At 43.7% G+C, this 14,492-nt stretch overlaps 1 protein-coding gene across 49 annotated transcripts in view; it reads left to right on the top strand.

Annotated features, from left to right (window-relative positions):
- Nucleotides 1–3,651, top strand: part of PTK2 (protein tyrosine kinase 2) — a 322,010-nt gene extending 318,359 nt beyond the window's left edge. For 42 of the 49 annotated variants that reach the window (XM_017962371.2, XM_021942917.1, XM_021942938.1 and 39 more), the window contains one exon: nucleotides 2,378–3,651. In XM_017962371.2, the coding sequence (XP_017817860.1) occupies nucleotides 2,378–2,590 (213 nt within the window). In that variant the 3' untranslated portion in view covers nucleotides 2,591–3,651. The remainder of the gene's footprint in view (nucleotides 1–2,377) is intronic. The other 7 variants (XM_021942909.2, XM_021942922.2, XM_021942906.1 and 4 more) reach the window with 2 other exon arrangements.
- Nucleotides 3,652–14,492: the final 10,841 nt, after the last annotated feature.

Raw genomic sequence — 14,492 nt, 5'->3', positions numbered from 1 at the left:
CCCAAAGTGCTGGTGTTACAGGTGTGAGCCACCACACCTGGCCTTAAATTATTTTTGAAAAGAAGAGGAACCTGTCTTTGATCCTGCATCTGCCTTTCCATGTCCTCATGCCTCCTCCTGTCCCCATTGTATTTCCTGAAAGAGCAGCCCATCCCTAATGGGGCCAGCTCCTCACGTGGCAGCTGCACTCAGCGCCCGCTCAGAGCATTCCAGTGCTCCAGCTGTTTGGAAATCTCTCTGCTGTAACGGCCCTTCAAGGTCTCCTAATTGCCAGAGCCCCTGCTTTCCCCTCAGTCCTAACTCCCCCTTGAGACTCCCTGCTCTGGCCCAGAGCTTCCTTACTTCTCTCCTGCTAAGACCTCTGCTCAGGCTTTTGTTCCCTGCCACCCTTGAGTGTGATCATCTCCCAAAGTGCTACCGCTTGTTTTATTAAAAAATACTTTTTCACTTTGGTAGTTCTTCTCATTCTCATAGATTAAAATATTTGATGTCTCCCAAATCTGTGTTGATTTTGTGGAACCCCTCCCTGAGCTTTGATCTCCAACTGTCTGCCATTGGCAAGAATGGTCTGCTTTCGTTGTTTGCTTCCACAGTCAAGTGACAACACCATGCATTTGCACATCTGCTCCCAGCAGTTCCCCATCCCCTACACACATGCAAGTGACCACACACCTTCCATCTCTCATCAGGTCTCAGGTTGGTCCCTTCACCCGCACATCCATCACCTCTCCTCCGAAGATGGCCCCTTAGATGGTTTATCTGCCTCTTGTCTCTTCCCCTTCCCTTCCATTCAGCCTCCACATTGCTGCCAAGAGCCATCTTTCTAGAATCTCTCTCTAGATTTTGTCATTCTCCTTCCTAAAAATCTCTTACCCTCTTGCCAAGTCCTGCCAAATAAAGATCAACTTGGTGTGGCTTTCACAGTTGAAGCCAGCCTGCTTTTACAGTATAGGCCAAATTCAGACAAATTCTCTCTGTGAAGTCTTTCTGACCCTCTCTGATACAGAATGTGTTGCTTCTTATCTGTGTGCTTTTCTACTATGTGATTTATTCCAGTGTATTATAGGGTCCTGTGTATGCTTTTCCCACTCTAGACTGCAAGTAAAAACAGGTCTTCCTTCTTGTGTCCACAACACCAAGTGTCTTGTACATAATAGGTGCTCCATAATTGATAAAAGAGCAAATGGATAAATCACCATTGGTTGAAGAAACAGATAAGAAGGATCATTAGACTTTCCCATGCAAAGCATTCTAACCCTGTAGGACAGCATTGTGTGTGTGTGTGTGTGTGTGTGTGTGTGTGTGTGTGTGTGTGTATGCACGTGCACATAACGGTTTGGCTCTGTCACCCAGGCTGGAGTGCAATGGCACCATCTTGGCTCACTGCAACCTCCGTCTTCCAGGCTCAAGCCGTCCTCCCATCTCAGCCTCTTGAGTAGCTGGGAATACAGGTGCACACCACCATACTCAGCTAACTTTTTGTATTTTTTTGTAGAGATGGGGTGTCACCATGTTGCCCAGGCTGGCCTCAAACTTTTGAGCTCAAGCCATCTGCCCACCTCAGCCGCCCAAAGTGCTGAGATTTTACAGGAGTGAGCCACTGTGCCCTGCCACCATCCTTAAACCATTTTTTGTATAGCCAAGGAACGTCTTGAGATAGAGTTGGCATAGAGAAAGCACAAGACCGGAAGTCAGGACAGAGGGTTTTATGCTGGCTTGGAGACTAACGAGCTGTGTGGCCTTCAGCACATCTTTCTGTATCTCAGTTGTCCACTCTCTGATGTCAGAGTGTTTGGAATAGATGATCTCTGAGGTTTTGTCAGATTCTGTGGTTCTATTATGAAACAAAAGCCTGGCCAGTCATTGAGATTAATAAAGTCTAAACAGTGAGCACAAATGGAGACTTAAGTTAGTCATGGTGTCAGGGAAGGCTTTGAATGGAAGGAACAAGATGCTGGATCTGCATGTGTGAATGGGCATGCACACACAGGCACACTATAATAGCTGAATTTCTAAAGTAAGTAAAAAATTTTTTAAAATGCATAAATGTAGTGTGGGAAGTTAAAATAAGAAAAAAAAATTTAAACATTGATTTTTACATCCTATTGCTTCTAAGAAAAATTTATTTGCAGGAAATAAAGTTTTCTTCTCATGGAGGTACTGAAAGAAAGGCTCATAAAAATTCCCTGAAAAGTTCATTGGTGCAGGGCTCGGTGGCATGTGCCTGTGTTCCCAGTTAATGGAAAGGCTGAGGCAGGAAGATTGCTTGAGCCCAGGAGTTTGAGGCAAGCTTGGACAACATAGTAAGAACATCTCTCTAAAAAAGAAAAAAAAGATCACTGGAAACAGTTCTCCTGAACTATCTCTTGTCTTTCAGATTGAGATGGCACAGAAACTATTGAACTCTGACCTGGGTGAGCTCATCAACAAGATGAAACTGGCCCAGCAGTATGTCATGACCAGTCTCCAGCAAGAGTACAAAAAGCAAATGCTGACTGCTGCTCACGCCCTGGCTGTGGATGCCAAAAACTTACTCGATGTCATTGACCAAGCAAGACTGAAAATGCTTGGGCAGACGAGACCACACTGAGCCTCCCCTGGGAGCACGTCTTGCTACCCTCTTTTGAAGATGTTCTCTAGCCTTCCACCAGCAGCGAGGAATTAACCCTCTGTCCTCGGTCGCCAGCACTTAACAGCTCCAACTTTTTTGAATGACCATCTGGTTGAAAATCTTTCTCATATAAGTTTAGTCACACTTTGATTTGGGTTCATTTTTTGTTTTTTTTCAATCATGATATTCAGAAATGTCCAGGATCCAAAATGTGGCATTTTTCTAGGAATGAAAATTGTACATGAGCTTTTAAGCATCATGAAGAACAGTTTATGTTCACATTAAGATACGTTCTAATGGGGATGGCCAGGGGGTGACATCTTAATTCCTAAACTACCTTAGCTGCATAGTGGAAGAGGAGAGCATGAAGCAAAGAATTCCGGGAAACCCAAGAGGCTGAGAATTCTTTTGTCTACCATAGAATTATTATCCAGACTGGAATTTTTGTTTGTTAGAACACCCTTCAGTTGCAATATGCTAATCCCACTTTACAAAGAAAGAATATAAAAGCTATATTTTGAAGACTTGAGTTATTTCAGAAAAAACTACAGCCCTTTTTGTCTTACCTGCCTTTTACTTTCGTGTGGATATGTGAAGCATTGGGTCGGGAACTAGCTGTAGAACACAACTAAAAACTCTTGTCTTTTTTCACAGAATAATGTGCCAGTTTTTTGTAGCAATGTTATTTCTCTTGGAAGCAGAAATGCTTTGTACCAGAGCACCTCCAAACTGCATTGAGAAGTTCCAGAACCATCCCCTTTTTCCATTTTTATATAATTTATAAAGAAAGATTAAAGCCATGTTGACTATTTTACAGCCACTGGAGTTAACTAACCCTTCCTTGTATCTGTCTTCCCAGGAGAGAATGAAGCAAAACAGGAATTTGGTTTTCTTTTGATGTCCAGTTACACCATCCATTCTGTTAATTTTGAAAAAAATATACCCTCCCTTTAGTTTGTTGGGGGATATAAATTATTCTCAGGAAGAATATAATGAACTGTACAGTTACTTTGACCTATTAAAAAGGTGTTACCAGTAAAGTCTTGTTGTAATATCCTTTCTTTTGGTTCTATTTCTTCAGATGGCTTTATTTTCAGGTGACTAGTCAGATAAGATAACATACAAGAGAGCTCCCAATAATTATCAGGAAGCCTCTCACTAATTAGTTTCCCCCCTTTTTTTTTGTTTAATATTCTAAACAAGTCAAAGATGTTACCACAGAAGGGTAGCCTGGCGTAAGTTAACCTTTTCATTCCATTGTCACCTATTAAATGCAGAGCTCAGGATGGAAGTAGCAATGGTCTTCAATGAAAGAACCTTCTCCTTTGCAGGGTCTCAGTATTCCATAACTCGGACTCAAAGCATAATTCACTTGTCAAGGAAATTGTTAGCATCTCCCAGGCCCACCCTAGTCTTGCTAGAATCTCCGTGAGCCACAGAGCAGGGAGCAAATAGAACTGGGATCTCTAGTACTAGGGACTCAGAGACCCCAAAGGGAGGGATTTGAGAGAATTTTGTCTGGGTAAATACTCTTGGGTGCAAAAGCAGCTTCATCTTTGGATCTGTGACAGTTACTTCATCTGAAGCAAATGTCAAGGGAATGTCATCCTTGTGAGTTTTTTCTAATTTTTGGCATTCTTGGGTCTCTTACATTTCCATTTCCTCATGTTTAAAGTGGTGATTATGAGAGTGAGCTAAGTCCAGTGTAAATGGTAAAGTGCTCTACATACCTTGTCAGGGACATCGATGTTGGACCTGTCCAGTCTACTCTCAGAGGTTTAGGAGCATCTGTGGCCTTCACCCACTAGAAACCAGTAGCACTCCCACCAAGCCATGACAACCAAACTGTCCGCAGACATTGCCAAAGGTTCCCAGGGGAAGGAGGGACAGAACCACTCCAAGTTGAGAACCACTGTTTCAGATAACAGTTTACCTGCAGTTAATACATTAATACATTTTGCCTCATGGTCTCACTTAGGAACACCTAGAATTGTCGGTAAGTTTCACATCTTCCTATACACCAAAGAAAATTTTGGTCTTTAGAGCAGGTGGAGAGATCAACATCTCTCCACATCTCTCAATATCAGCGCATGGGCCAGAGGTCAGAGGTCGAGCACAGCCACCAGAGTTGAGCAGAGGCAGTTCACATCCTGTGAACTTAGTGGCCTGAAGGGCTATCAGGACCATGAGGTGACTTCCATTACAAAACAAAATGGAGAATTTCAAATATAAAGACCCAGAGAAAAGTTCATTTGAAAGTAAAAGTGTTCAAATTACTCAGCTTCATTATACTACCTCAATAACAGCTGCCTAATGAGACAAACCATACATGCAGCACCTGAAAACCTGTCCAAGTTAGCCGGGAGAAGTGTTCACAATCTCACCATTTTTCTCCTATTTTTTTTATTTTACATTATTAATAAGTAGATAGAGAAAAGGGTGCATAAATGTAGAGCTTACTGAACTTTTCCCAAACGAGTGCCCTCTTGTAACTACACGCAGGGTCAGAGAACAGTAACATCACCCCGGAGGTCCTGGGGCTCCCTCCCGCACTGCTCCCCTAGAAGGGCAATCACCACCCTGCTTTGCTTTTATCAACTTGAGTAGGATTTAACTTGCATACAATAAGAGCCATTGAATAAACAGCTCAATTTTTTTCAAATGTATACGTCCAGTTAGTGACAAGTATGAGGAAGATGAGAAAGAGCCAGCACTTGGGAAGTACCCTCATGCCTCTGGAGGGCAGGTCCCTGTTTCTTCTTTGTAACCTCTGGTCTGGTCTCCATCGCTAGAAATGGCTTCTTACACTTCAGATTGCTTCTAGAGCTACACCATATATACTCTAATTTCTGGCTGCTTTCACTATGAGTGATGTTTTTGCATATCCATGTTGTGTGTATCTCAAGTTCATTCTTTTTTATTTCTGATAATACTCCATGGTAAGAATATATTGCTGCCTATTTCCCTGTTCACCTGTTGATAACTCAGACTCAAAGCATAATTGACTCGTCAAGGAAATTGTTATAGCATCTCCCAGGCCCACCCTAGGCTTGCTAGAATCTCCGTGAGCCACCTGTTGATGAAGGGGACATTTGGGTGGTGTTCAGTTTCTGGCTATTAGAAATAAAACTGGGGATGGTGTTTCCATTCCTCCTGGGCAAGTAAACTATGAAGGAAAGTTCTGGAACATCAGTAAGTGTATGCTTAACTTTATTAAAAACTGCCAAACTGGTTCAGTGACTTTATACCATATTCATGGATGGACATTCCAGTTGCTCCACATTGTCACCAACACTTGGTAGTGTCAGTTGTTTTTATCCTCCATACCTGATGAAGTTGAGTGGTTTTTCCCCCCTGTACTTAACCATTTATGTTTTTGTGAAGCATCTGCTCAGATACTTTGCGTTTTTAAGAAAACTGGACTGTTCGTCATGTTGCTATGGAATAATGGGTGTTCCTTATACACTCTGGATACCGGTCTTTGGTCAAATACTTGTTTTCTAGGTATTTTCTCTCATCCTGGGGCTTGACTATTCATTTTCTTAACTGTACCTCCCTGTATTTTTATCTGAAAAATTGGCAGAGGGGTTGTTATGATTGGGATTTCATTGAGTTTATAGATTAGTTTGGGGAGTATAGATGTATTAGAAATTGAGTCTTCAGAAACATGAACTTCTTTTTTAAAAAGAAGATCTTGGCCAGTCGCAGTGGCTCACGCCTATAATCCCAGTACTTTGGGAGGCCAAGGCGGGCAGATCACCTGAGGTCAGGTCAGGAGTTTGAGACCAGCCTGGCCAACATAGTGAAACCCCATCTCTACTAAAAATACAAAAATTAACTGGGTGTGGTGGCATATGCCTGTAGTCCCAGCTAGTCAGGAGACTGAGGCAGGAGAATCGCTTGAACCCAGGAGGCGGAGGTTGCAATGAGCCAAGATCAGGCCACTGCACTCCAGCCTTTGTGACAGAGCAAGACTCCATCTCAAAAATAGTAATAATGGCCGGGCGCGGTGGCTCAAGCCTGTAATCCTAGCACTTTGGGAGGCCGAGACGGGCGGATCACAAGGTCAGGAGATCGAGACCATCCTGGCTAACACGGTGAAACCCCGTCTCTACTAAAAAGTACAAAAAACTAGCCGGGCGAGGTGGCGAGCGCCTGTAGTCCCAGCTACTTGGGAGGCTGAGCCAGGAGAATGGCGTAAACCCGGGAGGCGGAGCTTGCAGTGAGCAGAGATCCGGCCACTGCACTCCAGCCTGGGTGACAGAGCGAGACTCCGTCTCAAAAAAAAAAAAATAGTAATAATGAATAAGATCTTTAGCCAGGTGTGGTGGTGTGCACCTGTAGTCCCAGCTACTCTGGAGACTGAAGTGGGAGGATCACTTGAGCCCAGGTGGTTGAAACTCCAGTGAGCTGTGCTCACCACTGCACTCCAGCCTGGGTGACAGAGTGAGATGCTGTCTCTTTAAAAAAGTAAAATAAAAAATACTACTTGTTTTGGCAGCACATATACTAAAATTGGAACTATACAGAGATGATTAGCTTTAAAAAATTTTTTAAAGCCTGGGTGTGGTGACTCACGCCTGTAATGTCAGCACTTTGGGAGGCCAAGGCAGGTGGATCACCTGAGGTCCCCACTTATCCTGCGCCTCTTTCTGTGCCACTGCTGGAATGCAGTCAGCTTGCACAATGGTAAGGATCTGTTGGCAAGGGTTATAGATTTTACATGTTTACTTAAATCTGCTTTGAATTGTAAGGGGTCATCTTTAAGTTAGGGACATCTTTAACAGTAACTTTTGCCCCTGCCTGTGACCAGGGATTACACACTACAGCTACTATGCACCAAGAATTCAATACTAGTTCAGGCCAGGCACAGTGGCTACACGTGTAATCCCAACACCTTGGGAGACCGATGTGGGCAAATCACCTGAGATCGGGAGCTCAAGAACAGCCTGACCAACATGGTGAAACCCCGTCTCTACTAAAAATACAAAAATTAGCCAGGCAGGGTGGCAGGTGCCTGTAGTCCCAGCTACTCGGGAGGCTGAGGCAGGAGAATCGCTTGAACCTGACAGGTGGAGGTGGCAGTAAGAAAAGATCATGCCACTGCACTCCAGCCTGGGCAACAGAGCGAGACTCTGCCTCAAAAAAAAAAAAAAAAACCCAGGTGTGATGGTGTGTGCCTGTGGCCCCAGCTATGTGGGAGGCTGCAGTGGGAGGATCACTTGAGCCCCAGGGGTGGAGGCTGCAGTGACCATGATTGTGCCATTGCACTTCAGCCTAGGTGACAGAGCAAGACCCTGTCTCAAAACAAAAAACAACCACGGTTTATTATATACAGGGTCATACAGTACGGCTAACGATGCACTACAGATTGTACACCAGCTAACTGCACCAGAGTTTGAGTATTACAGTTTATTATATACTGGGGTTATACATTGCAACTGACTAGGTACCATGGGTTGCGCACTACAAAGTAGGAGTCAAACGGTGGAGACCGTTCCAGCCTATTAAGGTCAAAGTTCCAGAACAAAATGAGACGCTGTAGGTAATGCCTGAGGCCTGGAAGGAAGTGTGGATTTGGCCATAGTAGGAGTGGAGATGGGCTGAGGTTGAGATGAGAAGAGTCGGGCAGGTTGTGGGAAGACCCATGCTTGGTGTTTTTGTGGTCCACTGAAGTATACAGGACGCTGTCAGCAGCAGCCTCTAGTTCAACTCATACCACCTGAGTGATACGAGGCTTATCCCTGGTTCACAGGTGAAGAAACAGTTACACAGTAATCTGACAGCCACGTGGTTAGTAGGTGCCAGAACTGGGTTGGAAGCTGGGTCTGCCTCACGTTTAGGACTGTAACAACCACTAGGCTAAATGCCTCTCCCAGATTCTCCCCAGGGATGAAGATCGCACAAATTACATTTTGAAATTATCTGATACCTGACAATATCAGAATTGCCATATTTGTTTGGATTTGCCATCCACACAACCCAGTAAAATCAAAGCTCAATGCCAAAGTAAAAAGGCATTGGTGATGTGCCCCAAAGGTCTTTCGTCCAGAAGGTCTAACCCTTTGCAGATGACTGGACACGCTGGAATGATGAGCCCAGAGGGCTCTGATCTCCACCTAAAGTGACACATCCTTTGTCCTTTAGTTGTCCCTCATGTTCTCTCTCAATGACAACAGCTAACACTGAGTTCACATGTGCCAGGCACTGTCCTCAGTTCTCACAGTGACCCTCTACGGCAGGAGGGCTTAATCTCTTCACTTGGAAATGGGGGTTTGGGAGTTTAAATTCTTAGGTCACCTTGGTGCTGGAACCCAGCCCCTAGGTGTCCTGGCTTTCAGGCTTTTACCAGGTTTAGCAATGACCAGGTGTAGCAGTAATGAGGAGGGCTGTGTGTTGTTTAAAACTTTTGAATCATGCCTGGCTTTGATTTGTTATCTTTCTGCAAACAAACAGACTGGGCATAGTGGCTGACACCTGTAATCCCAGCTACTCGAGAGGCTGAGGCAGGAGGATCACTTCAGGCCAGGAGTTTGAGACCAGCCTGGACAACATAGCAAGACCTTGTTCCTACTAAAAACTAAAAAATTGGCCGGGCACCATGGCTCATGCCTGAAATCCCAGCACTTTGGGAGGCTGGGGCAGGCAGATCACGAGATCAGGAGTTTGAGACCGGTCAGTATGGTGAAACCTCATCTCTACTAAAAATACAAAAATTAGCTGGGTGTGGTGGTGCGTGCCTGTAGTCCCAGCTACTCGGGAGGCTGAAGCAGGGAAATCGCTTGAACCCGAGAGGCGGAGGTTGCAGTGAGCCAAGATTGTGCCACTGCACTCCAGCCTGAGCGACAGAACAAGACTCCATCTGAAAAAAAAAAAAACTAAAAAATTAAGTGGGCATGGTGGTGCATGTCTGTAGTCCCAGTTACTCAGGAGGCTGAGGCAGGAGGATTGCTTGAGCCCAGGAGTTCAGGTTTACAGTGAGCTATGATCACCCACTGCACTCCAGCCTGGGTGACAGAACAAGACCCTGTCTCTTTAAAAATAATAATATTTGAAATGTAACTGGAGTGTTATCTCGGACTATCATTTTCAAGATCTACTGGATAAAACCCAGATAAAGCTTCTGTCCAACATCATACTGGGTGGGCACTGATTAATGAAGTAATTAAAACTGATTTTATTAAATCATTTTAATATGCCATATTAAAATGCTGTAACTTTGGTCAATCCTCATCTTATTTCATCTTATCAAATGCTTCATATTTTCTACTCCTAACAGCAAAAAGTAAAAATGATATGTGGGCTTCCAGAGTGATTGTGGTGTATATATATATATGTGTGTGTGTATGTTTATCTATACACACACACAAACATATATACACTTTTTCTTTAAAAAAACACAGTGAGGCCCTCCTTTGCAGAGTGATTGTTTTTTAAGCAGTGTGTGACTTGGTTTCTTTACATTCATAAGAAAATCTGGTCATGATGTTTAACAGCATGGATGGAGTTACTTCTGATTTTTATATTTGATTTTCATTTAATAAATCCCCAAAGCAAAAAAAAATCATTATACATGTTCACACACATTTACCAAATGAATAACATGCTTTCTAGCATACTCCTTACTTCGTCACTTACTACTCTAAGCACACATTATATTGTATTATTATAAATTATGTTAAAGTGGATACAGTATGATTTATTTTCTTGCTCTTGTAACATGGTAAAATAGATACATTAATTATATATCATTTTAATCTTTACTTGACTGCATTTAGCAATCTGTCTTACAAATACATTTTGTATTTCTCCGTGGCTTCTATAATAATCCTGGAAATGTGTATTAGCACATTTATTTGAATTGAAAAATGAAGTCACGTAACAGAAAGTGAGTCTATCTGGCTTTCTTGTTTGACGAGGGGGACGGGCTCTGCAAATCAGATATCAGATGCCATATTTTTCCATAAATTGAATAAGCTAAATCTACAGTTATAACTTTGACAAAAATGTATTAATATTTAAAGAAGTAATATAACTTTTACTTAAAAAACATTTTATTGCAACTGGGCAAGGTGGCTCCACCCTGTAATCCCAGCACTTTGGGAGGCTGAGGCGGGCAGATCACCTGAGGTCAGGGGTTCAAGACCAGCCTGGCCAACATGGCGAAATCCTGTCTCTACTAAAAATACGAAAGTTAGCCGGGTGTGGTGGCGGGCGCCTGTAGTCCCAGCTATTCCAAAGGCTGAGGCAGGAGAATTGCTTGAACCCGGGAGGTGGAGGGCAGTGAGCAGAGATTGTACCACTGCACTCCAGCCTACAGCAAAAAACAAAAAAAACAAAAACATTTTGGCCAGGCGCGGTGGCTCACACCTGTAATCCCAGCACTTCGGGAGGCCGAGGCGGGTGGATCACAAGGTTAGGAGTTCAACACCAGCCTAGCCAAGATGGTGAAACCTTGTCTCTACTAAAAATACAAATATTAGCCAGGTGTGCGGTGACAGGTGCCTGTAATCCTAGCTAGTCGAGAGGCTGAGGCAAGAGAATTGCTTGAACCCAGGGTGGGGGTGGAAGGTGCAGTGAGCCAAGATCATGGCACTACACTCCAGCCTGGGTGACAGAGTGAGACTCTGTTTCAAAAAATATATATATTTATTGGCAAAGACATAAATGATTTAACAATATTTTTATGTTCCTCACACCTTACTGAACATATTAGGTTAAACTTGATCCTTTTAAATTAATATTAGATATCAGCCTCAGAAAATTCTTTTTGTTTTCATTGAGGTAAATGTACATACAGTGAAATGCACAGTTTAATGAATTTTGACAAATGCATACACCTGTGTAACCATCACTCAAATTGAGACACAGAACATTCTCATGGAGAGTTCCCAGCCCATAGGCAAACACCGTTCTGATTTCCAACAACATAGATTAGTTTTTGCCTGTTCTTGAACTCACATCAATTGAACATACAGTGTGTGCTTTTTTGTGTCTGGATTCATTCACTTAACACAATGTTTTTGGGATGCATCCATGTGGTGTTTTTTGTTTTTGAGACAGAGTCTCACTCTGTAGCCCAGGCTGGAGTGTAGTGGCGCAATCTCAGCTCACTGCAACCTCTGCCTCTTGGGTTCAAGTGATTCTCCTGCCTCAGCCTCCTGAGTAGCTGGGATTACAGGTGCCTGCCACTGCACCTGGCTATTTTGGGGGAGTTTTAGAGACAGGGTTTCATCATGTTGGCCAGGCTGGTCTTGAACTCCTGACCTTGTGATCCACCCGCCTCAGCCTCCCAAAGTGCTGGGATTACAGGCATGAAACCACGCCTGGCGTATAATTTTATTTTTAATTGCCGAATAGTATTCTATCGTGTACATATACTACAGTTGGTTTACCATTCTCCTATTGATAGACATCTGATTGTTTCCAGTTCGGAGCTTAATGAATAAAGTGGCTGTAAACATTTGTGTACAAGTCTTTTTGGGTAGGTATGTTTTTATTTCTTTTCCTTTTTTTTTTTTTTTTTTTTTTTTTGAGACAGGGTCTCACCCTGTCACCCAGGCTAGAGTGTGATGGCATGATCCAAGCTCACTGCAGCTAGGCATCCTCTTGTCTCAGCCCATAAAATGTCGGGATTACAGGGATGACCCACTACAACTGGCCAACTGTTTGCTTTTGTGAAGGTCTGTTCAAATTTTTTGCCTATTTTTAAAAACTATTTATTTATTGAGATAGGGTCTCCGTCTGTTGCCCAGGCTGGAGTGCAGTGGCTCAGTCATGGCTCACTGCAGCTTCCACTTCCTGGGCTCAGGTGATCCTCCCACCTCAGCCTCCCCAGTAGCTGGGACTGCAGGCATGCACCACCACATCCGGCTAATTTTTGTATTTTTTGTAGAGATGCAGTTTTGCCATGTCACCCAGGCTGTTACCCATTTGTAAAAAATTGTTTTATTTATTTATTTATTTTACAGTGAGTCTCACTGTGTTGTCCAGGCTGGTCTTGAACTGTTGATCTCAAACAATCCTCTTACTTCAGCCTTCCAAGTAGCTGGGATTACAGGCGTGAACCACTCCACGTGGCCTTTTGCTGGTTTTTAAAAATCAAGTTGTTTATTATTGATTTGTAGTCATTCTTTATATATTCTGGATATAAGTCCTTTGTCAGCTATATGTATTGCAAATATTCACTCTCAGTCCATGGCTTGTCTTTTTATTTTCTTAACAGTGTATTTTGATGAGCAATAGTTCTTAATTTGAATGAAGTTCAAATTAACACTTTTTCAACTACTTAGTGCTTTTTGCATCTTCTCTAAGACATCTTTGCCTGCCCCAAGGTTGCACGATATTTACCATATTTTCCTCTAAAAGCTATCTCACTGCAGCTTAGACCTCCCAAGCCCAAGCGATCCTCCTACCTCAGCTTCCCAAGTAACTGGGACTTTCTTTTCCCCTTTTTTTTTTCTTCTTGAGACAGGGTCTCACTCTGTCACCCAGGCTGGAGTGCAGTAGCATAATCAGAGCTCACTGCAGCCATGAACTACTAGGATCTAGGTGTATGCCAAGCCCATCTAATTTATATATTTTTTATAGAGACGGGGTTTCGCCACGTTGCCAGGCTGGTCTTGAACTCCTGGGCTCAAGCAGTCCTCCTGCCTGGGCCTCCCAAAGTGCTGGAATTACAGGCATAAGCCACTGTGCCCCACCATGTTAGTTTTATATTCAGGTCTATGATTTGTCTTGAATTAGTGTGAGGGATGTGAGGTGGATGTTGAAGTTCATTATTTTCCATATGGAAATCCAATTACTCCAGCACCATTTGTTGAAAGAAATATTTCTCCATTGTCTTGCCTTGGTACCTTGGTCAAAAACCTATTGGCCATTTATGTGTGGATTTATTTTTAAACTTGCTATTCTGTTCCACTGTTCTCATCTGTTCTTAGGTCTATACCACATTGTCTTGATTACTGTAGCTTTATAACGACTCTTGAAATCAAGTGTAGTCAGTCTTTAAATTGGCTATTGCAAGTCATCCAATTTTGTTCTTTTTCTCCAAGATACTTTATTTTTGGCTCTTCTAACTCACTTGCAGTTATATTTACATTTTGGCACCAATTTGTCAACTTCCATGTTTTAAAAGGCCCCTTGGGATTTTGACTCAGTTAGCTTTCACTGTGTAACAGCACATGTTCACCTCGAGACACCTCTGTGCATTAGCTGGCGGTTGGCTGATGCAGCTGCATGTGGCTGGGAGGCTCTGCCTCCAGATGGACCTGGCTTCACATTCCCTCGGCGACCAGGCTGAGGAAGATGCAGGGAGGAAGGTTTCTCTAGGCCACCTGGCTGGGACCAACCCCGCAGCCAGACGGGGCAACTGCATGTAAGCCTCTCAGGGCAGGACTGCTGACATCCTGTCCACCGCCGGTAGTCACATGGTTGAGCTCAGCGCCACTGGGCTGAGGAATCAACTGTGAAGGCAAGGGAGCGATGACTTTTGGACAGTAATCTCATCTATCACACCTTTCTGCAGACACCCAGACTCAATTTGGGTCACAAAAGATCCTTTTTTTTTTTTCTTTTTTTTTCTTTTTTGAGACAGAGTCTTGCTCCGTCGCCCAGGCTGGAATGCAGTGGCGTGATCTCAGCTCACTGCAAGCTCCGCCTCCCGGGTTTACACCATTCTCCTGCCTCAGCCTCCCGAGTAGCTGGGACTACAGGCGCCCGCCACCACACCCGGCTAATTTTTTGTGTTTTCGGTAGAGATGGGGTTTCACCATGTTAGCCAGGCTTGTCTCGAACTCCTGACCTCAGGTGATCCACCCGCCTCGGCCTCCCAAAGTGTTGGGATTACAGGCGTGAGCCACCGCGCCCGGCCACAAAAGAT

Source organism: Papio anubis, chromosome 8, assembly GCF_008728515.1.
Source record: "Papio anubis isolate 15944 chromosome 8, Panubis1.0, whole genome shotgun sequence".
NCBI classification, from domain to species: domain Eukaryota; kingdom Metazoa; phylum Chordata; class Mammalia; order Primates; family Cercopithecidae; genus Papio; species Papio anubis.
This window is presented reverse-complemented; position numbering and strand designations above follow the sequence as displayed.